The sequence below is a fragment of the Xyrauchen texanus genome, chromosome 5 (genome assembly GCF_025860055.1).
Source record: "Xyrauchen texanus isolate HMW12.3.18 chromosome 5, RBS_HiC_50CHRs, whole genome shotgun sequence".
In the NCBI taxonomy this organism is placed as follows: Eukaryota; Metazoa; Chordata; class Actinopteri; order Cypriniformes; family Catostomidae; genus Xyrauchen; species Xyrauchen texanus.
In genome coordinates this window covers 45,818,608-45,844,101 of record NC_068280.1, presented here as the reverse complement: position 1 = coordinate 45,844,101, position 25,494 = coordinate 45,818,608, and the positions used below count along the sequence as shown (strand labels likewise).

General features: G+C 36.0%; 2 protein-coding genes across 2 annotated transcripts in view; one reads left to right on the top strand and one right to left on the bottom strand.

Moving 5' to 3' along the window:
* Nucleotides 1–25,494, top strand: part of slc5a10 (solute carrier family 5 member 10) — a 44,633-nt gene that overhangs the window by 12,882 nt on the left and 6,257 nt on the right. Inside the window, exons 9-13 of the mRNA XM_052126997.1 lie at nt 3,522–3,657; nt 18,513–18,620; nt 19,540–19,690; nt 21,024–21,192; nt 25,174–25,389. Coding sequence (XP_051982957.1) covers nt 3,522–3,657; nt 18,513–18,620; nt 19,540–19,690; nt 21,024–21,192; nt 25,174–25,389 — 780 coding nt within the window. The remainder of the gene's footprint in view (nt 1–3,521; nt 3,658–18,512; nt 18,621–19,539; nt 19,691–21,023; nt 21,193–25,173; nt 25,390–25,494) is intronic.
* On the bottom strand, nt 10–15,174 carry LOC127644007 (protein FAM83G). The gene is made up of 5 exons (XM_052126996.1): nt 13,929–15,174; nt 12,258–12,425; nt 10,848–10,972; nt 8,130–9,390; nt 10–2,959 (listed from the first exon to the last, which is right to left on the bottom strand). The coding sequence occupies exons 1-5, from the start codon at nt 14,385–14,387 to the stop codon at nt 2,477–2,479; spliced, it is 2,496 nt and encodes an 831-aa protein (XP_051982956.1). The 5' UTR covers nt 14,388–15,174; the 3' UTR covers nt 10–2,476.

The window sequence follows — 25,494 nt, the reverse complement described above, 5'->3', positions numbered from 1 at the left end:
TACTCTGAAAATAGATAATAAGCCAACCCTGGTTTTCCCAAATTGTAAAAAACCCACACAGAGGACAGTACTGCAAACACATTTTGCATTGTGATTTGCATTGGCAATAAGCAATTTATTGCATCTTTTTTTTTTTTTCTCTCGCCACAAAGACTGCAGTTGTAAAGATACTGGAACTGATTAAGCCTTGATTTTTTTTCCATCCCTGGACTTCAGTCATTGCCATATGTTTTTCAACTCTCAATAAAAGCGAACGGTGACTGAGGCCGTCATTCTGCCTAACATCTACTTTTGTGTTCCATGAAAGAAATACTTTTTTTAGAAAGACATATTTACAATGTTTTCTTGGCTGAACAATCAACAGTAAGGCACAGATCAGTACAACCTTTTAAGCATGCCATACAGGTATATATTAACAAAGCAAATTGAATCAAGTGTCCATTTAAAAAGTTTCTAAATTATTCAAGTAGACTACAGAATCTGTAGTAATCAGTGTGTGCAGACTAGCATTTTAAAGAAATATTCCAGGTCCAATACAAGTTAAGCTCAGTCGACAGCATGTGTGGCATAATATTGATTACCACCATAAGTTATAGTAAAGCACAATGGAAGTGAATGGTCCATAAATGCTACAATACACACTGCTTCAAAACTAGGCATAAACATTATATATTTTAACATGATTTAAGTGTGATTAAATCACTTACTAACCTTATCTGTGTAAAGAATTATCCAATAATACAGATAACCAATATTATCAGACGAGGTAAAGGTGGTAAACCCTGTAATGCTGATAAATTCCTGATTTTATCACACTAATATTATGTTAACATAAATGTTTACATCATGTTGGCTATAATTTTGAAATCATTTTATGGATTATGGACTGGCCCCATTCACTTCAAATGCTTTTGCCTTACCATAACCATGACTTTTGCACCTTACGCAACTACATAAATATATATATATATATATATATATATATATATATATATATATATATATATATATATATATGAGGGACAAGTCAAAATTATCTTTTGTGTTAGTCAACATTATGCCACAAATGATGTTGTTTGAGCTCAACTTGTACCTTTGCTTCAGACTGGTTGCTGTAAAATGTGCAAAATGTTTGAGATGTCAACTGAATTTGAAATAAACTTTAAACTATGGCAAGAAATGACAATGTGAGGTATTAGTAGGGCTGGGCGATATGGCCAAAAATATTATTACAACATTTATTTTCATATCGTTCAATATCAACAATTATCACAATATACATTTCATACCATTAATGGGGAAGGGAATTCATTCCAAAAGTTTGTTAGACCTCAAAAATAAATGCAAACAACTTTTTCGATGAAATTTCGTCAATATCATCATCTTCAGCAAACGGTTAATTCCACTAAATGACTTTCTTGTGATGGTCCACACTCCAGCTCAGAAGGTGTTGGTAATGCACCATAAGCTGGACTGCCAACCGCTAATAAACGTCACAATTAGAAATAATGTCTTGCCTTTTTTTTTAAATAAGCAGACGTGACAGCGCTATGGATCATTAAAACACTTTTAACTAAATAGTACCAAATATACAGCAATGATGTTGCTGTTGTGGTCAGTCAATAGCTGTATTACATTGTCAGTGCTGTCTTGTTCGGTACACAACAATATCATATTAGCTGGATAGCTAGTTGCTAGCTACCTAGCCTTAGTACTGGTTTTTATGACAGCAGGGCTGTGTAGATGCTAGCCAGCTAATACTCCCTAACCAGCTGATTTAATGACTGTGATTCAGTTAGTTAGTTGTGTGTATAACTTTGCTGAACGGCTCGTGATTTAACATAGCATACATGTAGAACATATTCCAAATATAGAAAATTACTCAAAAGTTTATCATCGATATCAAGGAATGTATTTTTTCTTGATAAGTAACTACATTGTTTTATCGCTAAGCCATAAGTATTAGAAGGAAAGGAAATTGAAAATTCAAAACACGCAATATTAGTGTGTGTATGTGTGTGCAAATGTCTATGAATTTGTAAAATTACCTTAGTGTGTTGGTCAGGTTTGTATCTTAGCCATTTCCAACCTTAGCCATTTCTCAATCTAAAACACTGTTAGTCAATATAGACGTGAATGTGAAATTGCCATCACCATGGCCACAAATCCACCACCAAATGTCTTGCAGTCCAGATTACTCATAAGCACATGACAACAAAGAGTCAGGCTGTTTGTAACAAGTGTGGAACTTTTATTTCCACACACAGATATACTGTCCAGCTCTGTGCGTTGAGTTTGGAAACTTCACTGTTTTTTGAACGTAACACTGGTGTCAGATTGAAGATCCAGTTAAATTCCAGTTTAAAGGATTCTAAGTCTATGCCAATGAAAACTGGTGGCTACATCATTGCACATTCATACCTTTGTAATCAATACAAAGTAGTTGTTTTTTTGGGTTTGGGGGGTGGATCATAAATCACTTTTCATTTTGTCCATGCGACACAAATTTATCCTCCAAGCCAAAACCAGCGGTGTTCACTGGAACCCTCCCCCGAAGGTGTTTGAAGTGGGAGAGTTTGGAAAGGGAGATTCCTAAGGGTGTACGAGTCTCAACTTGTCTCCGGGGCGATGGAGATTTCGTTTGAGAGGTCCGCTGAGTGGGAGAGCAGGAGTTTGAGTGTTTGAGCCGATGAATAGGTGATTGGCTGGTTTGCAGTCCTTCTATTTTATAGGCAGGGCTGTGTCTTCTAGGAGACCGACCAGTGCGATTTGGGTTTTGTTGTCCTGATCCACTTGGGGGACGTTCAGAGGCAAATATCTTTCCCTGCCAATACCTGTGACCTCCGATGACATGGCCGCAGCTTTTAGGGGGTCTGTGGAACACTCCAGGTTTAGCAATCACAACTTTGGCCCGGCCATAAGAGTCTCGAACTGGTGACCTGGAGACCAGTTGATAAAACTAAAGGGGAGGAAAGTACATGTGAGAAAGAAAATGAATAACAGATAGTTTTCAGATAGGATTTCAAGTCACTCTAGTGAAGAATTAAAGCAATTGTACAACCAAAAATGAGGATACTGTCATAATTCTCACCCGCATGTCATTCTTAGGTGGAAAAGACACAAAAGAAGATGTTTTAATTAATACTTCCTGTCTTTTCAATACAATGGCAATTGATTGGCACTTTTAAGCTTAAAAAAAGCACCCAAAAGTATCATAAAAGTGGTCAGTGTGATTTGTGTGTCATATTCTACGTCTTCTGGATGCATACCCAAAATGTACATGTTTCTGAAGACTTGGAATATGCCACAAGAGTCACGTAGACTGCTGAGTAATTTATGACAAAATTGTGAACTATCCCTTGCAAATATTAATTACAAATTATTCCTTAAGTCTGCATTTTTTGGGCTTTTATTCTTTATTCATTAGTCCATTTGCATACTTTGATTCAGAAGTAATGTTTAAACAGGAAAGGGTCATGTTTGACTGAATAAAAATTGTATTTGATCATATAACTTGGCAGGTAATCGTGCAGAGGTCTTTGTCAGCCAAGAATCTGAGTCACGCCAAAGGCGCATCCATCTTTGCCAGCTATCTCAAGATGCTTCCCATGATCTTCATCATCCTACCTGGCATGATCAGCAGGGCTCTCTACCCAGGTACTCTACACATGATCCAGCTGTTGTATACTGCTGCAAAAATCCAGTTCTATGTAATCTTTTGTCAAAGCATTTTTCACTTTTAAAGACTTAAGGTTCTGGATCCAAAAGGCTAGCCAAAGAAAAACCATGTCATACCAGCTTAAGGTGGTCAAGCTGGTTTTTGGACCATGGTGGCTGGTGGTTTACCAAACATTACCATCTTGACCAAGATGGCCTACCAGCTCAGTCAGTAGTCGAGCTGGACAGCCACCTAAATCTAGCTAGATTCTCATGAAATCAGTCAAGAAAATGTCAAAATTATATTTTGCATCTAGAAAATGAAGCTTACATACATTTAGGACCATTAAGATTTTATTCATAGTGATTAATTTCAGAACACCTCAAAAGGCATTTTAACCCCCAGTTGTCATTACCCTTAAAGTGTTGGAACGTTTTGCATTTGCTATTCCCTTTGGTTTCAATTAGGCTTGGGATCAACTCCTTTTTCACGCAATGATAATCAGAAGATTTTCCAGATGATTATCGATTGCTGTGAACGACGCGGTTTTTGGCAAAATATTCTCATAAACGAAATGGGTAATATTTTTACGTGGGTTGGTATGATGTGTGACATTGTGCATATTTATCTGAAGTTTTTTGTAAAAGAAATTGTTAAAATACTCAGTAATTTGATTAAAAACTGTGAATCAGAATCAAGGCAATCGATTGTTAGTCACTTGAAAAGAGAAAAAAAAAGTAATTTAATGGCGATTACACTTCAAATAACATTAGCGTAAGTGAACGGAGCTATTTATAACATCTCATTACACACTCGCTATGACGTTGTGAACTCTTTATTTACTATCGCATTTTCTAAGAACTGAATAAATACGTAAAGAAACTAACGTTCAGTTATTAGCTTTAATTTACCTTGGAGCAAATGTAAGTGTTGCAGATGATATACATATTCATTTGGAAAGAGGGCTGACACAGTTTAATCCATAACATGCACAATTATTATTTTAATTTTTTTATCATTTAGTTTCAATGATAATTCTCATTTCCGCAAAGCAGACTTTTCTTTTTTACTGTATTATTTTTTTTTATATAAAAACCAGCAAAAATGAAAGACAGAACAAAGGGAGTACTACTATGATGTACAAATACTTTATAATGTAAATAATATATTATAAAACAAATGTGGTAATGAGTACAATAATGACTACCTTTTTTCGCATTGCTGTAATTATAATTGTGCTTAACTTTCATGAAAATAATGTCATAATGTACAACTTTTTTAAATTAACCAGCTTGGACCAGCTCGAAATTATGAAAAAACAGCTATAACTACAGCTCGACCAATATGTTTTTTTTTTAATGGTCGATGACAATATCCAAAGGGCAGGGCGGCCGATATAATCACACAATTTAATATAACAATAAATACATTTTTTAGTAAATGAAAACATATTCTAGCTAGTTTGTTTTCTTACCAGCCAGCTCCAACTGATTCAGAAGTCTTTTTGATTCACAAAAAAGAGCCGGCTCATAGATTTACTGCTAACTGGGCATGTCCTCATACCATATTTTTTTTTGGGGGGGAACGAGTACCGATACTTCCTTTTCTGTGCTCGCCTATACTGATAACGTTTTGTTTAATTTTTTTCTGAAATCCACCACAACGGTTTATTATCATCAAAATTGTGTCTAAATATTTATAAACTTTAATCAAATTAAAATATAACAATTAATTTAAAACATATAATTGTATTATTTTATCAAATGAGGTGGTTTTATTCAGAACCTCACAGCACAATCCAAAATACAGCATTGAAGTTATTTTTGTCAAATATTGTGCGATTACTATTGATTTATTATTATTAGCAGCAGTAGTAGTACAGTGAATATAACTTAACTAAATAAATAATATAACTTAAATAAAACTATATAGTAGTGACATATTTCTGTGGTTCTTTTTTCCATTTAAATTTTAATTCCGTTTTTTTTGTGTTTTAACGGACGTTTTCACCTCTGAAAAACCGATCGCAACGTGACTCCAAGTGATTAATAAACTGCAAATGGCTACTATTTTATTAAATAAATATGAAGTCTGTATGAAGCAAATTAACGCTCCGCTTGCGGTAATTTGCAACAAACAGAGCACGCAAGTGTGAGCCAAGGAGCCGGCTTCAACACAACACCGGCTCCACACATACAAGTACACGAGCACAGTATCCCTACTGCTAACTGAGACTTTCAATGAGCAGCGGGACTAGCTAATGAGAGCCGTTCCATGTAAAGACCTGCAAACTTACTGACTGAAGACCTACAGGACCCCATTGATTACTAAACGAACACAATTTGACAAAAAAAGCGCCCACCAAAGTGGCGTATGACACTGCGTAATTCACCAGCCAAATCCACAATGTAATTTAGCCACATTTGGTGCTTGCCAGATGTTAATTTCAGACCCAGAATGACACGTACATAAACAAAACTTTAACTTTCAAATTTAGAATTTCAATTTTTTTTAAGATGGTAGATAGCAGTTTCTCCTGATTTCGGTATAGTCTTACCACTTTAGGGAAATTGGAATACATTAGGAAGAAATAACAACAGTGCACACAGTAATCCAGCAACCATGGACAGTTTGTGCACATTAGTGATCACATTTTCTCAACAAAAAAAAAGACAGAATCAAACTAATTGTAGATACAGAGAACTGTGCATATAACATGTACTTATACCACACATGAAGCGTTTTTACTTTGAAGTTGCTCTACTGCTTTTACTGACCGCTTCTAGTTTACTTCGCCTGGATCATCTGCTTTGAGTGTCACGGACTGACCAATGAGTCAGAGGGACACAGTTTTGATCCAGTCTATTATAAAACACGCTTAAGAGGAAAATATGCAAGTGCTCCACAGGAAAAACACAGATTTGCATATGTTTTGTGAGGTTTGTGAATACAGAATGTTCAAACGAGATATCCACATATTTGCAGATGACATGTGATAGAAGTTTTATTTATATTTCCCTTTGTATCATTAGACAACACAGTAGTCACATGAAACTGTTGAGAAGTGAGAGAGAGAGAGAGAGAGCGAGCGAGTGAAACAAACTAGCAGGAATATTTAAATGAGATTGTGTTGCACACCTGTCTTTTATTGACCTTTTTCACAGACTGTGATGATTATTTAGCAGCGTAAATATCGCAATTTTTTTATCTTATACATATCTCTATTTTTTCCTCTTCTGGAAAGTCATTCAAATGTAAGAGTGGATTTTTTTTCTTTTGGTCTTCGAGGAAATGGATGAGTGAAAGTCATATTTGCTGTGATCTTCCATTCACCGCTGTTGAAGTTTACCCTGCAAACGTTTGCTTCCGCGTTCCAAAACCCAGAGTGTGAAAAAGTTCATATGATGGCACAAACAAACTAAATGAGCTGTGATTGATCATTTTCATGTCTCAGACAGCTCATTCACATGCAAGCAGTTGATTCTTGGCGCCGCAGCGGCCAAACAGGAAAAATGTACGGACAGATGCCGCTAATTTAAGAATTCAGAATATCAGCCGATTTATCAGCCTCAGATACTGTATATTGTTCGACCACTTACTACAACCTTAAGCTGGTTTAAGCTTACCAGGGTAGTTGGCTCTAAGTCAGGGTAGACGATAATGAGGGATAGAATTACAGTCCATTCAATAGGCTCTACTGTCTTAAGGTCCGATGTCAATTTTTCACAATCCAAGTTTTCTGGATTTGTAATTTTAGGAATTTTTGGGAAAAATTTATTTTTCAATATTTAGTCATCTAAATAAATACGATACCAATGTACATAAAGATAAAACCTATTGAAATGAGTGTTCTTCTATACCACACAGCCTTGTTTTCATTTCCATCAATTTAAACAGTGTGTGTGCTTTAACTAATGCCCATTATGCCCCAAAAATAATTCGAAACAGTGGTGGTTTAAAGGCAATTTAAGTTATACATAACTGAATTTTAAAAGAAAAAAATTGACATAATGGAAAGAATTCAGGATAAGACTAAGTTCGACTTTGAATGTGATAATAGTAGAACATTAAAAGGGCTGTGCAATAGTTTCCTGCCAACTTCAGCACAGGAAATTTTTATCAAAGCCACATTTGGACAGCTGATTCCATGTGGAAATTCCACCCAATGAGGAAGCTGATAAAGCCTAACAACATGCTATTTTCATTTTCGTGTCTTGTAGGTAACTTTATTTACATTTTGCCCCCTGCCAACCCACCACCCCCATATGTGTGTTAACTCTCCTAGCAGGTTCAGACATGCTGGAAATGTCGACAGAGTCCCGGAAAGCACACTGACATGCCTTGGTGCTTTCCACAACACGCCCTGGTCTATTTGAAACACGCCCACGTTTATGGACTGCTAGTGATAAATCTGATAAAAAACACTTTTACACTCAAACTAACATGCCGACACAATAAATCAAAGTCCTACCTTTGCTTTGCCTTTGTTCTGCGTGTTCAGGAGATTCTTCTCAGCAGTACTTTGTAGCTCTTGCTCGAAGCCATCTGATCGCAAGTCCACCATAGATTGAGAGAACCTCGCCATCAAATTAAGCGTGTCATGGCTGTGGTCTACAAAGCGACCAGAACCCGTTATCATTCCGTTAGAGAGCTTGTCGTTAGGACTTGAGCTACCAGAGTCTGTGCACTCAAAATACTCTTCTGAAGTTGAGGAATTCTCATCCTTTAATGAATCTGAACAAGTCACAATAATGCTGTCAGTATCATTTCCATGAGTGCCCCTACTTTTACCCTTTGAGTTCATTGTCTGGATCTTCTCTCTTTTAACTAAACTGATCTCTGCATCTCCAGATCCCTCAGGTGTATTAACCACAACCTGTAAGGTGCGAGGCTTGGGAATGGGTGGTACTGAAGCAGGTTGGTTCTCTGAAGAGGAAAGCATGGGTTTAGGGTTTGGCTGCTGCTCTTCTGGAGTAGGGTTGGGATTGGGCTCCTGCAATTGGGTGGTTGACAAATGGGAGATACAAACTGGTGCATCTTGATGAATGCTGCTAGAATTAGTATTTGGTTGAATATCTTTCGGAGGCTGGGTACTTGATTGAATGTTTGCATTTACAGTATCAGTTTTAGAAGAAAGTGTTACTTTAGGTCGGGGAATTGCCTTTTCTGGAAGTTCCTCAGGTGGGGAGAAGAAAGGGTCTTTGAAGCGGATTGCTTGCGATGTTCCACACATCTGCGAGCGCATTAAATGCACCGGTGCTGGCTTGCTTGTGTCACGAATATTAATAAACCCAATAACATCGCTGGGTGGGTCTGGCTCAGGCCAGATGGGCAAGTAGGAAATGAGATCTGCCTTTAACAAACCTGCAAGTCCTGGATGCATTGGTGGTCCCTCCGGTAATTCACGTTTGGGCTTCTTAATCTGGACCATTGGATTCGGGGACTTATTGCTGGCTCTAGCTTTGTCCGAAGAGGCTTTGGTTGATGCATCCACATTTACCAGTGCGTATTTGGGGTTAATGAGTTTTCTTGCGACAGTTGCTGAAACAGGGGGAGGAACAGTGATTATGACAGGCTCAGGCTCTGGTGGGTCTGCCAGTGGGATCTTGGATAGGATGACCCCGCGAGAGTTCAGGTACAGCTCACGGAACTGCTTGTCAAAGGTCTCCACAGCCTGACCTGTCATGACTGTTATGATGTTACGATCCAGACGGGAAGCAGTCCATGTAAAACTGAAACCCAAAAAGCATAATTGAGGACTCTATAAAACACCGTTATAAAACTAAATGTTTAAACATAATGGGACAAACAGCACACATATTTTAGGTTTAGTTTAAACAAGAATACAGACATCCGGAGAAGCCCTCCAAATATGTGCTACCAGTTTAAGTAATTAAAAGTAGTAACGAAGTAAAATTTACCAAATTTTTCAGCAGCATGACATTAGCTTAGATGTTTTAACACTAATGAAATTATAGTGTAGCTTTTATAATAACAAGCCATTTTTTTAGCTACAGTAATATTTATGGAGGGGGGTTTTGATATTTAAATTTGTTTTTACTTTTTAAGTTTATGCATCCCCGTTTGACGTCACCCTATTTCAACAACGATAGATCCTAAAAGAAATCAAAAGCATTAGTGACAATGTTGATTACCACAAAAAATATTTTCTCTCCTTTTCGAGGTTACAGTGAGCAAACAATGGAAGTGAATGGACCAATTTTTGGAGGGTTTAAAAGACAGAAATTTCCAGCTTTATTTTAATAAAAAGCACTTACATTAATTCTTCTGTTAAAACTTTACAGAGCTCTGAAGTTTTTAAATCAACATTTTTACAGTCGTTTTAAGGTTTATGGCATGTCGTCATGGCAACACAGTTTACAATTTAATGTAACTTTACACAGGAAAGACTAGTAACACTAAAATCGTGTTAATGCACATATTGTTTACGTCTTGTGGCTATACTTTTGATACAGTGAGTATTTCAACATGTTATAGATTGCCCCCATTGACTTACATTGTAAGTGCCTCACTTTAACCCTGTAAACCACTGGAAAAATGTTACGTCTTTTAAAGAAAAGGAGGGAAGAACCTACTTTTTGTAGTTATCAACATTATGCCACAAATGCGGTCAATTGAGCGTAACTTGTATTGAACACAGAATATTCTTTTAATGATTTTGTGGCATACAAATACCTGATTATAAAATGATAGTAGCGTAATTAAAAAAAATATTGCCTCCAAAAGTAAATGGATAGTTTCACTGTAGTATAACTATTTTATTGCCAGTAGCCAGTTGCAATGATTTAGTTTTCATTTCTGCTCAGGGACTTTCTGCCGTAGCCAAATTTGGATGGCTGATTCCATTGGAAAATTCAATAAACATTAAGCATGTAGTTTGGCAAGATACGGTTTCAAAGTAGCTTTCTCAACAATAGTTAGCACTAATTGAAAACATGATGCCTGCTAAGCAGTATAAGCAAAGCTGCTTCATCATTAAAAACAAATGTATTATTACAATTATTCACCAGCAAAATAAATTCCCAAAACAAGGCAAACAGTATTTACTAACAGGACAAGCATCAGCCTATAGACACAAACTAGTTTCTGGTGTGATTAGGCTGCATTTAAGATATACAGATTCATGTTTGTGCATAATATACAAACACATTAACACACATTAACAAACCTGTATGATCCAGACACAGCACGGTCTCCATCCACAAACATGAATTTCTGACTCAGTGAGCCACGAAGCTTCTGAGCTGATCGCGTGTAGAATTCCAAACCACCGATGCATCGCACCCGCAGATGCTACAAACACACATTGTTTTTCAAACACACATAAACCCACATATATTAAAATATTATACAAAACAGTCATTCACCATCTGTCTCTTGTAAACCCATATTTAAAAGGAAAAAACTATTTCAGATCTAAATTTTGTTGTGAATGCATTTTATTCTGCTAGGGTTAGGGAAAGGTTAGGGTTAGGCCTAATAGTTAGGGTTAGGTAGCCTAAACTTTTCAGTGTCAACACTACACACCTACTGAAACAGGATGATTCATGAGATTTAGAGGTACACTGTAAACCTTAATGTTGTCATTACAGCGAAGATTAAGATAATTAGTCTTAATTAAACACTACTTGAAATGTCAGATTTTGAGATTTTAAGTGTAAATAACTGAAACTGTCGAGTACGAAATTTAGACAATGGGGAATACCCATAATATCTTGCGCTTGAATTATTTAATTATGTTTCCTTGGTCAAAGGGAACATATGGGGCATTTAAATAGTTGCAATTGCTCCTTGTGCACGTGCCACTGTAGTGCAGGTGTCTTTGCATTTCTGTGGAGAAATAAGCTTATTTAATGACTGAACTACAATCAGTTATAATCTTCTTTATCCATGCTGTGTTATTGTATGACCTAAGTTTGAGTCCATTTTATTAGAATGATTAAGTAGGAACAACAACATTTAAATCGCAAATCTGAGTTGAGTCTACTTGCATCTAGTTACCTTAACATAAATAGTTATGTTCATTCAATATAATCACCAAGTTAAGTGAACTTAATTACACCGATTTTGGAGACCCCATTACTCAATTCAATGGGGGAACAGGTTTACTCAAATAATTGTGTAAAGTCAAGTTATTAGGTTTTTCAGTGTAACGTACAGTAAGGTAACACAAGGTTATGCATGTTAAAATTCGATAACAAGAACTGACAATAAATAATAGTTTTACAGCATTTTTTTTTTGTTGTCTTGGTTAATGTTCATTTCTACACATGCTCATTTTGCATTACAAGTTAGTATAAGTTAGTGCAAGTTAATGCATTCTGAGCTAGCAATGAACAATCGTATATTTTCAAATTAAACTAAGATTAATAAATGCTGTAAAAAATGACTGTTCATTGTTAGTTCACGATGTCTACTGCATTTGTTAATGCCTAGAACCTTAAGGTTAAGTGTTAGCCATTTAGATTATTATGATTACTACAACAGCTGTGCTGTAAGAGCTATTATACATGAGTCTATGGATGTGCATGAGACGAAAACAGGTGTGCATAAATGCTTTCAAGTGCCTTTAACTCACACTGAGGTGTCCTCTGTGCATGTTTGCTCTCCCACACATAAGTAAGAAGTCCTGTACAGCTGTATTGTCTATAATAATGTACACAGCCACTTTCTTCCTAAATCCAGCTTCTATTAGATCCTTAAAAATGTCCACATCGGTGAAAACATCCATAACTATTGCTATCATCTGCAAGTAAAAAACATACACAAGCAAAGTTAATGTTTATTGTAAACAATGAATTATATGCAATATGGAAATTGTTTTGAATTATTGAATTAGTGTACAATATATTATAGACCATACATACAGTACACTTGAACTAGTCATGACTCCTGTTCTATTGTAATTATGGAGTATGTTTTCATTATTAAGTAGACATCATGATGCTGTAGCCACAAAACAGCTCATACACACCCTAAACCTCTACATCACGTAGGTCATCAAAAGCTCTCATTGTGCAAAATATCTTTGTATTAAGGGATCTCTCTGATTGACTGCGTATTTGTGAGTGTGTAAATATGTGTGGGTGTTTAAGACAGTGGGGAGGAAAAAAATGTGTGCCGGTATGTGTCATTGGCCGAAGCACTGAGTTTAGCTTTGGCATGTTCTGACAAGACAAATGAGTCAGTTTTAAGCCAGAAGGGATTCGGAAACGTGACAGATGAGGATGATGGACAGATGAAGGGAGAGCAGCTTTGGACGTTCCAAATCTTTAGTTTGTTTGTTTTTTTAGTTGTTCTCAATTATTTCTGTTGGCATTTCCATGTTAGCTTTTTAAACAATTAAACAGCGTATACGTGAAAAGTCATGTTGAAATAAACCAAACATACGCCAATGTTTATTTTGGCTGCCTTTTCAGTGTATGCGATTGAGATATATTCTCAAAATTCTGAAAAATATGGGTTGATTATTACATAGAAGAACCTTTGTTATTTCCTGTTCTTTGGAAAATTAAATCATTTTCAAAGGTGTACTCAGTAATTTTTTTCATATGTTGTCTTGGACGTTCCCGATGCCATTGTAGAAATGTACTATTAATGGTAAACCAGGATTAATTAAATCCCTGATTGAAAATGTCTAAAAACATTAAAAGAGTAGTAGCCGGAATTAATTTCTTTTGAAGTATGGATCAATATGTCACTTTTTTATATATAAATCTCCACTTTCACTTTCACATTTTGAATAAAAAAATAAAAAGGACATAATATTGATCTGTTTCTCACCCACATCTATCATATCGCTTGTGAAGACATGGATTAAACCACTGAAGTTTTATGGATTACTTTTTTGTGGCCTTTATGTGATTTTTGGAGCTTCAAAGGTCTGGTCACCATTCACTTACATTGTTCTTCTAAAAATCTGTTTGTAATCTGCCGAAGAAAGTAAGTCATATACATCTGGGATGGCATGTAGTAAAGGATGGGATGAGCATGTAGGGTGAGTAAAGGATGAAAGAATTATAATTTTTGGGTGAACTATCCCTTTAAACAATATTCTGATCTGAAGAACATATTGAAACATTAAGAACTTTATAACGTCCATAGAATAATGTAGCTTCAAGAAGTCTACAGTCAAAATGGTGCTGCAAAGAATCATTGAAGGACCTTTAGTTTTGAGTTTATAAAGTGTTCATGGGACAAACTGGCCACACAATCGGGCATCACAAGTTTCTCTAATTTGCTGGCTTACCTTCTGTGCCTGAGCGATGGCCTTTCTCACCACCTCTTTTATATGCGCCTGTCCGTCCACCGGCGGCTGCGTGTACACGTTGACGCGCGTCACTCCGCGGTAAGAATTACAATCGGGCCATCCGAGGTCCAAATTCGGTAAGGAGATATCAGAGCGGTCGGGCCAGTACTGTAACGACACCGTACTGTCATCTCCCTCTGTCATACCATACGGTTGTTGGTGCTCAGAACCGGGTTTGTAATCTTCTATGGTTCTGCGGAGTTGCTCCAACTCCGTTTCCGAGAGGAAAGGACGTAGTTCGTGCTCTTTCACATAACAGTCAAACGCGTCGCGTCCTTTGGTGATGAGCGCCTCGAGCGCAAGCCGCTGTTCCTCGCTGTATAAGAACTCCGGTTTGGATTCGTTTAGACGCCAGTTCACATGATTGTCATCAAGGCACTGAACCTGTGAGTGTGCCATAATGCTGCCTCACGCGATCCGAATTCTTTGCAAATTAAAAAGAGCGAATTATTTTATTCGGTAATGTTTTATTTTTTTTAAGTACCCAAACCAAAGAAAAGTAATTAAAACCTAAAATTTGTTTCCCCCCTCAGTTCCCAGGGCTATAAAAATTCAATTCGCGGTCCGCGATAAACCGGTTTCCATGGCAGAGCCAAATTGGACGATATCGTAAACAATTTTGTCCTCAAATAGCGCGGCTCAGCGTTAATTCAAGCACCAAAATAACACGTTTACGTATAGAAATAAACGTGATATTGTTTCCAGAAATATGTACTATTGGTCCGAGGCCTTTGGTGTTATTTGATCATGTTTTGCCAGAAGCCGAGTCCTAGTTGTGTACTGGACGCAGTTCAATACGCAGAGCCGGAGATCAGCTTTCCCTAAACCGACAGGTAGAATAGAACAAAGCATCTCCAGAGATTCAAGTGATTAGGCACACCTCTGTCACCTGACCGGGAGGGGCACAGACACACCACACATGCATAACGCACACGCGGCAGATTTCGGATGGAGTTCAGGATCTCCAACGAAAGCATAAATCCGGTATATCACCGAAAAGAACGATCAGATTGTCAGAAACTCCATTACATCCGTTTTTGCGTAAGAACCAAAAGTTGCCGGATAAGCGCCACAAGTGTTGCGATTTGAACGAAAGTTTTACAGTTTCTTCAATGTTTTGTCTCCTGCTCTACGTTTAGTCCTGAGTTTGTAGTGTAATGTAAGCCATGCGGTGCGTTTGTATCGCTTTGACCTAATTCTGTAGATCCACGAAGCGTTTTGGAAAGAGGAAGAGGCCGGACATCGTGGTGAATGAGCGCCAATGACGCGTCAGACTAGACTGTCGAATATTAGACTGTTGAGTCAGCAGTTACATGTGGTTTGGGGCGGGGTGTCCGGGAAAAAAAGTGACAGGAAAGTGAAACACAGACAACTTCCCCCTTTCTTTTTTTTTAACCACTGACTTGATGGCTGCAGAATAGGCTCACGTTATAACATTTTTACAGTGGCCCAAAAAAAGTTTGGACAAATAAACCTCACTTAAAAAAATCTATGACTATTGCATTAGATAAATATTTTTAAAAATATATAAAAAAAATGAAAATTCTCTTATTATTTACTCACCCTCATGTGAGTGTTACACCCAGATGTGTATTATTTTCTTTCTTCAGCAGAATGCAAACAAAGATTCTTAGAAGAGTATTTCAGCTCTGTAGGTACTTATAATGCAAGTGAATGGTGATCAGACCTTTGTAGCTCCATAAATCACATAAAGGAAACATAAAAGTAATCCATATGACTGCAGTGGTTAAATCTATATCTTCAAAAGCGATATAAAAGCATTGGGTGAGAAACAGATAAATATTTGTTTAATTGTTTACTCTAAATCTTCACTTTCACTTTCAGATGTGAAAGTAAAACTAACAGGCCCCAGGTGTGGCTTTAAGATGTAAAAATGAAATTGGAGATTTAGAGTAATAAAATGCCTTTTTTTATCTGTTTCTCACCCGCGTCTATCATATCGCTTCTTAAGATATGGATTTAACCACTGGAGTCATATGGATTACTTTCCTTTTATGTGATTTGTGGAGCTACAAAGGTCTTATCACTATTCAATTGCATTGTTTGGACCTACAGAGCTGAAACATTCTTCTAAAATTTCTTTGTGTTCTGCTGTTAAAAGAAAGTCACACACATCTGGAATGGCATGAGTGTGAGTAAATGATTAGATACATTTCTGTTTTTGGTGAACTATCCCTTTATGGATTTAGTTTTTAGATGCCACGTGATTTGAATGTAAATTTAGTAATCGGTAACACTTTACAATAAGGATCCATTTGTTATCATTATTTAACAACATTAGTTAACATGAACTAACAATGAACAATACTTTAACAAATGTAACTAATCTTGTTTAATGTAAGTTTCTTCATATACCAATACACTAATACTAATACTAATACTAATACTAATACTAATACTAATACATAAAATCAAAAGTTGAATGAGTTAACATAATGCACTATAAATTAACATTATCTAACAATGAACAATTGTATTTTTATTTAAATAACATCAACTAAGATCACTGAAAAAAATTACGTGTTGGATTTACTTAAAATATATGTAGCGTTTTTGCATCATGGCACGCTTTTTAATTAAATTCAACTTATGGTCAGCTTTATGCTATGCTAAAATTATATTTATAGCCATTTTACATGCACATGTTACCAGGCATGATCATATTTTTTATCAAGAAAATTCAAGTTGGATCATAATTTCTTTTTCCCTAGTAAGACCTTTGATATTAGGGCAAAAGTCATATTCTTGATAATCAATTTTGTATTGTTTTCCTGTAAGAATATCTAAAAATCCTTAAAACAAGATCAATCAGTTGATCTTGATTTAGAAACAACACTGCATAAGATATTTAGGTTTTTCAGAGAATGTATTTTTAACATGTGTATTTTGTCTTACTGTACTGGCAGAGTATTTATAGTTAAAACAAGTGAAAAAATCTACCAGTGCTGAAGAAGTAATCCAAAGTATTTAGAATACATTATTGACCTTGAGTAATCTAATGGATTTTATAGCATGTATTCTGTAATATGTAGTAGAATACATTTCAAATGTAATCCTCCCAACCCTGACAATTACATGGACTGAACTGGATCTAACTTCACCAAAGGGAACACTAATCATCCTAATGGTGACTTGACACAAAACAACTAATTACAGTAAAACATCATCAATAATACCAAAAAGAGCTCAAATCTTAATGAATTCTTAATAAAAACGAATTAAATACCTCAATAGGTTCCTTTTGACCAAACAAACATGCTTAAATTATTCAGGCACAATGGCTTATGGGTATTCCACAGAAACCTTGGTTCAGTACATGACTGTTTGAGTTAGTTGTACTTAAAATCTTTGACTTTATGCATCATTCTAAGTTCATCTTTATAATTAATATTTTGTGTTGTACACATTATTGCAAATTTAGTAGTTAAACATAAATATGTATGTTTCTGAGTAGAAGTTATTTATTTTCTTACGTTATGGTGGTTGAGTCAACTAAACATTTTTTCAGAGATTCATAAATGCTGTTAAAATAACCTATAGTGTTCATTGTTTGTTTATGAATTCACATTTATGTTAATGAATAGAACCTTACTGTTGTTAAGTGTTACCTATAATCTAATGCAATGACATCCACATATTTTTAAGTGTCCGAATAATTTTTGGGGACACTGTACAGTATGCATTAAAGGTGCTATAGGCAATTTTAGCCATTCTAGAATTTCGATATGCTGAGCCATTGGATTAGCCACACCCCCCTTTTTGCAAAACTCTGCACATTTCAATGATATCAAATTAGCTTTACTGAGACCGACACAAGAAAAAATGGTTGTCAAAAACAACAGCAGCAAAATAGCTCCCTCTACTGACAACTGTCATGAGCAACATGGCATAAAAATGGCATTATGCCTCAATATTTCGCTGCAACTACAATATTGTGAGAATGCGCAAAATGATTAACAGGCAGAAAGCGCTACTATCCACTGACACATTTTCTGTTTGCTGTTTGCAGAGTCTAGAGCTGTCACAGAGACTGGTGAGATATCGCAAAGCACTTATTCATTAATGTCTTTCAGGGAGTGGTAAAAATGTTTGCATACCTTTCCATGAAAAATTCACTTACAGTACCTTTAAGAACAGCCTGCAATCACCTTCAGGGATAGGCAACTTTTCAGATGCGTATTTGTAATTTTTTCTTTGTGTAGTTCACGTCTGTCCGAAGTTCAATTAAATGTGGACTGGAATTTCCAAAAATTAGAAAGGGAAGGAAACACCATTGTTATACCATGTTTTTTTCTTTTTTCTTTTTTTTTTAATGTTCCATGGCTTTATCGTGGGATTCTGTAAAGTAAATTAGAGTGCCTTGTAAATTTCATGGTAAATGGATATGGTAATCATTCAGTGACATAGTATATATCAAAGAGTCATTTGTAAACCTTTTAAGGAGGTGCATATAACACGGTACACTAATGTGTGTTTATTTGTACATCCTTTATGTGTTTTCAGACACAGTGGCCTGTGTTGACCCTGAGGAGTGTGTGAAAGTATGTGGTGCGGAGGTGGGCTGCTCCAACATCGCTTTCCCAAAACTGGTCATTGAGCTCATGCCGAATGGTATTCAGAATTTCTTAATGTATTTGTGTTTTTTTTCCTTCAAATTGTTTATCTTCAAATGTGAACAATATTTATTCTTAAAAAAAAAAAACTGCTTAAATGCTTGAAAATATATTAGTAGAATATAAATAGTGCCAACAAATAAAAAAAAAATATATATATACATATATATATATTAGTTGGAGCGGATAGTGAAGGTAAAGCGGCATCAGGGACGCATTCGAAATGACTCAGATGGCATCACATAAATTCAGTTGAGAATACTGAGTGCAGATCTGTAATCCAGACAAAGAGTGGATAATTAAAAGAATATAAATGGAAAGAAAGATTGTCTTTTGACCATTTTTGAAGTCCTATCATTCCTTTTGTGTAATTTCACAATTTTGGTGACTAGATATTTGCAAATTAGTAATAAAAAAAGAAATAAAAATGAGTAGATGTGCCCAAACCTTTAACTGGCAGTGCATTTATCAAATTGGTAAAACTTTACAATAAGGTTGCATTTTTTTTTACATTAGTTAACATGAACTAACAATGAACAATACTTTTATAGTATTTATTAATCTCAATAAATGTTAATTTCAACATATTCTAATGCATCTAAATCAAAAGTTGTATTTGTTACCATTAGTTAATGCACTATGAACTAACATGAACTAACAATAAGCAATTTAATTATTATTTACTAACATTAGCAAAGATTAATAAATGCTGTAAATAAATATATTGTCAATTGTTAGTTCATGATATCGAATGCATGTAATGTTAACGATTGGAACCTTATTACAAAGTGTTACCATTATCTCTTCAAATCATTGATTTATGGCAAATGAACAGACATCCATGTAATAGTGGCGACTGTGAAGGGAATCTTTCAGACCTGAATGACATGAAATGACACGTAATATGTTTGTCCCAGGCCTCCGAGGGTTAATGATAGCCGTAATGATGGCTGCTTTGATGTCCTCACTGACCTCCATCTTCAACAGCAGTAGCACACTCTTCACCATGGATATCTGGAAGAAGTATCGCAGAGGTGCTACTGAGAAGGAGCTGCTGCTGGTTGGCAGGTGTGTATGTGTGTATGTGTGTGTTTGCACTTCAGGTGTAGAATTGTGTCTCCTATGTAAAAACCATCAATCATTATGACAAATAATCATGTCATCCACCTCTAATTTGATGGTTTTGTCTATAAAAAAATCAAATAAAATGTACAAATAGAAGAATTATTTATGACCTTTAACATGTAACAGCAACAATATTAACTGTAGATATTTAAGGGTAAATTGATCATTTAGATTAGCTCATATTGTAGATAGAAATGCCACATCTTTCCAAAACTCTGCACTCCAAAGATACCAAATGAGCTTTATTGGCACTATCATGAGCAGAAATTGTTTTCAAAAACAACAGCAGCAAAATAGCGCCCTCAGCTGACAACTGTTATGAACAACATGGCATAAAAATGGCATTATGCCTCAATATTTCGCTGCAACTACAATACTATTAGAATGCACAAAACGATTGACAGGCAGAAAGTGCCACTGTCTGCGGCCCACTGACACCTTTTGTGTTTGCTGTTTACAGAATCTAGAGCTGTCATAAATCATTATGACATAAATACACATGTCATCCACCTATAATTTCATGTGTTTTTCTATGATTCGTTTTTTTTATGAAAATAAGTCTCATTTATGACCTTGAGCCTGTAACAGCAACAATATGAACTACTGTAGATATTAAAGGGTAAATTGATCATTTAGATTAACTCATATTTAAGCTGAAAAACCTGAGCCTGTATTGTTTTATGTATTTTTATTGAAGAGCATTTTCTGGAAAAAAAAAAAAAAGAAAAGAAAAATAAAGGGATATTTCACCCAAAAAGATGTGTATGATTTTCTTTCTACAGCAGAACACAAATGAAGATGTTTAGAAAAATATCTCTGTAGGTCCATACAATGTAAGCAAATGGTGGTCAGAACATTGAAGGTCCAAAAAGAATATAAAGGCAGCATAAAAGTAATCCATACGACTCCAGTTGTTAATTACAGTACATATCGGAAGCGATATGATGTGTGTGAGAAACAGATCAATATTTAAGTAATATTCATCATAAATATTCACTTTTACATTCTTCTTCTTTTGTTTTTGGTGATTCACATTCTTCATGCATATCGCCACCTACTGGGCAGGAGGAGAATTTATAGTAAAAAGGACTTAAATATTGATCTGTCCCTCACCCACACCTTTCATTTCACTTCTTCAAAGTTCTGGCCACCATTCACTTTCATTATTTGGACTTTATTAATCTGATTAACCAACAACTTTCCCTTTTCATATTCCATATATGAGAACTGTTGAAAAAGCTAAGATGATAAAGTGAGTATCGATTTGTTTTCTCAGGATAGTGACCGTTATACTGGTGGTGATTAGTGTGGTTTGGATCCCGATTCTTCAGAGCGCCAACAGCGGTCAGCTCTACGTTTACATCCAGTCGGTGACCAGTTATCTGGCCCCTCCTGTCACTGCCATATTTGTAATGGCCATTTTCTGGAAAAGAACAAATGAGGCGGTAATGAAAATATTCCTTTCATTTCTCTGCTCACACAAATACAATAAATGAACACATAACAGACCATAGTAAACATACTCGCAAAGACTGTATTTACATAAAGACATTTACAGTCACATGCATTCAAAGATGGCACTTCTCTGAAGTGGAATATCTGGCCTTGCTATTTTAATGCAGCAGTTTAGTGAGGGCGTGCATATTTGTCTGTTCAAACAAACAAAGAGTGTGAATGTCTCTAAGTGACACTGAAGTCAGTCAACATGACTTTCTCTTGTAAGTGATGATTATAAATATAGCTACATACCTTAATATTTTGAAAGGTGGATGGATGGATGATGGATGGATGGATGGATAGATCATTAATTTCTCCCATTGACTGTAACACAGTCAGCATGTGCTCTTAAACAAAAAAATGAAGTCCTGTTGAACAAAACATTTAACTTTCAGAATTCTTGTGCTGATTAACATTTTGAGCCTGGGTGGGTCTTTAAATTGAAGGTTATCCCTCATCCCTTGTGGCATTAAGGAAATACTTAGTTTAGGTAGTCAGAATTCATATACGTGTAATTGCTTTTTAAATCTTTTCAGAAATCTACAGAACTCCGCAAACTAACTAACGTTTCAGGGTGTGTTGTTGTGAAAGCTTAAAATGCCTTGAGGAAAAGGAAGCTTGCCTGAAGCAACTTTTACTGCCCCGATGGCATTCTTGTGGTAATAAAAATCGTTACAGTAAACATATTTGTGTAAGTGTGAGCGTGTGAATCACTGTGTTTATGCCAAACAAGGTGCATGAATAAATACACAAGTTGAGAAGTTCTATAACTTTTTGACTTTATATCATTTTTAAGGTCTATATGCAAAGTGTGTCTTTGGCAAAACACCAATATAAATAATATGCAAAACAAAATGAAATATGACAATATTCTTGACTATTCAGGGGAATTTCACCACCTGCTCCACCCTTAAGTACCTTGAATTAGCAAAGAAGAGCTTGTCATTCCAGGAATCTTTGTGGTGGTGCTCAACTCAGAGTCCATTTGGTGAATCCTTCAAATACCTGAATGCATGAAGCATTAACAAAGTATATAATAAAGACATATCGCTTAACAGTCTCTCACGCTGAAAAGAAACACAACACGTGCAAAAAGGAACACTGGCATTAGTATATAGTTGTAAGTGCCATCCATTTGACAGCAGGTACAGAGAATGGATGATACTGTTTTAAAGAAAGAGTTCACCCACAAATGGAAATTTTGTCATCATTTCCAAACCCATAAGATTTTCTTTCTTCTGTGGAACCCAAAAGGAGATGTCTTGCTGAATGTCCGAACTGCTCTTTTCCATGCATTAAAGTGAATGGGGACTGGGGCTGTCAAACTTCAAAACATTCCAAAAAAAATTTGTATATGCATGTGAGTGAATGATATTTGAGAGCTACGGAGAAGGGGAAGATTTTAAGCAAATAAACACTTCAATTTTAGTCTATTTCTCACTGAAAACTTTATGGCTTTAAAAGACTTGAAATATAGGGCACAAGTCATGGGCTACTTTAACGTTACTTAATTTTTGAAGCACCTGGTCACTGAATGATTTTGTATGAAAAGACAGTCTGGTCTCATAGAAGCACGTTAATATACATATAATGTTTTATATAATATTTTTTTTTAATTTGGATTGTTGTATGTCTCACGACACATTCCTGGTGAAATGAACACTACAGGTGCTACAACAACAATTAATTTAATTTCCTTTCACACAATGAGTTTTACTCATGAGTAAAATGGCAGATTATCAGTTCGTCAAAGCGTTTCGCCCTGTTCCTCATATTATGACATCTAAACATTTTTAGTTTAGTGCATAACTTGTAGGCTGATTTTAATGTTTACATTACACAAACAACTACATTTACATTATAAGCTTGTTCGAATATAATCAAGGACTGGAGAGCATGCAATTCAAAAGTGTCATAGAAGCACCACAAAATGAAGTTTTTCATGTCACAGTTGCTTTTTATGACACTATCAGCTATTTTTAAGGTTTGGGGTAGGGAGGTACAGTTTGGTAGTTTTAGTTGATTTAAAACACGATATAGCATTATTTAAAACCAATGCCGAATTCTCAGGGCCACCAAAGCCTTCTCTGCTGGCATAACATGCCTAATAAATAAAACAAATTTCATTCTTTCATTCTCATTCACCTTTTTGCCTATGATTTTTCAATTGCTTTCCACTCCAAATTCATCTACAAATGAATAGGGAAATTTTTTTAATGAATACAATCAGAATATATTCCTTGATGCTCACAAGCCCGAAGCCCAGAGCCAAGCCCGTTAGCCGAAGCAGCGTGTCTAAGCCCCACACCATTAAGCCTTCAGAATTTCTACAGAATCCCTCAACAGTGCAAGTGAATAGGCATGTTAAGTCAGATTGTCATACTCATCAGCCAATCATATTTATTTATTTGTTCTTGATGGGTGTGGTCTTTAGGATATTTCCCAGTCGAGGCCATCTAGGACCCGTTTCCACCTGGTATTAAGATGTGTTTTGGGTGATCTGATCACATGCGGTCAGGTGAGACACATCGTTATTTACACCTGATCATTTAAATGTGTCTCTTTGACAACTTGATTTGGAGGGGAGGGTCTCTGTTTCATGACGACATACATCAATCGCTATATAAGTGTGTTACTCCATGATATTAAAGCGTAACAAAGTCAGAAAAGTCAAAGAAAGCGCAAAAAAAATGGGGCGCTCTCCCAGATGCGATTGAAATTTAATCCAAGCACAAGTGCAAAATATCAAGCAGAATTATCCATTATTTTAGTGTATTACAAAAGCATCAGGTGTTCAACTGTGTTGATATCAGACACATTAGGGGTGGCGCTTCACTGTTGCCGGTACTCATACAGGACGGATTAGCGTTTACTTTTCAAATGCGAAGTGGACACATGCGTTTTTGACCACATTCGAATGTGGTTTTTGTGAACCAATCACAAAACGTTTAAGACCCTGTTTAGACCAGTGTTTAGGGCTGACCACATGTGATCAGATCACACGAAACACATCTTACTAACATGTGGAAATGGGGTCCTAGTTGGCCTTGAGTGACGCAATCACACTTTAAGTGATGTAATTCGAAAACGAAGAGTGCGAGATCAAACTGACGGGTCAGCTGTCATCACTGCCACTATCGCCATTGAGAAAGACATCCTTGTGGATTTAAAAACCTGAGATGTTCAGAATGAGCTTGAGATTTTTCATTTATTGAACAGGAAAGGAGGGCTGATTTTCACTTCCAAGTAAATTGGTAAGTGCTTTTTACATTGTTATTGCAACATCAGAAGTTTTCTAAGTGTAAATAAGGCTGCTTGAGTTTTGAAAAGTAACCCTGTAACCTGGCGAAAACAAAATGTATTGAAATCAACATTTAAATAGCAAATATTATTAGATAGCCTTTTCCATTTGTTATAGACCTCCCTGGTAGATTTATATGAAAAATTATGATTTTTTAATTTCAGTTTGGGAGATGTTCATTTCATAAAACAATCATGCTGCTTTAGAATTTAGTAATGTTTCGAGTTTTGGCTTTCATGCGTGGGCGTGTTTTTAAAATGTCAATTGGTATTATTAGTTGGCTGCGACATAATGTATGATGTCCATAGGCATAGGGTACCTTATTCATTGTGAAACTGTGTTTTCTGAATGGCATGAATCACACTGAAGGCCCAGACTTAAAATACACAGGCCGCTACTGCTCATCAGTTTTAGAGAACATTTAACACTCGCTTTAAGCACCACTCAGTTGACATTTTACTTCTGAACTGCAGCAAGACGTGTAATTCATTTTTCCTCAAGTGTTGCCACAATCACGTAATTTTTATGAGATCAGGCTCAGAAAAGAGCAGCTTAGAAAAAGCATCTCCTTTCCGAGAGGTATTCTGAAAAGTTTTCCCATGTGTGTTTGTTGATATTATGTACGTAGGGAGCATTCTGGGGTTTAATGGTGGGTCTAGTGGTGGGGTTGACTCGGATGGTCCTAGAGTTTGTGTACCCTCCTCCACGCTGTGGTGTGTTTGACCCTGCACCCTCCGTCCTAAGAAGAGTACACTACCTGCACTTTGCCATCATCCTCTGCGCCCTCACTGCTTTTGTTGTTGCAGTGATAAGTCTACTAACTCCACCACCCACTGAAGAACAGGTAAAATTCTAATAATTTTACATATTCAGTACCCTAGTGTTTTCTAATCCTAATACAGAATTCCTACTGGAATTCATATTTTGGAACCAATCGTAAAGGATCCTA

Coding starts and splice junctions, on each gene's coding strand:
- LOC127644007 (XM_052126996.1), bottom strand. CDS start 14,387: ATGGCACACTCACAGGTTCAGTGCCTTGATGACAATCATGTGAACTGG. Junction 9,391..10,847: donor GCTGTGTCTGGATCATACAG/GTTTGTTAATGT, acceptor TTTGGGTTTCAG/TTTTACATGGACTGCTTCCC. Junction 2,960..8,129: donor AGAACAAAGGCAAAGCAAAG/GTAGGACTTTGA, acceptor CCTCCCCTTTAG/TTTTATCAACTGGTCTCCAG.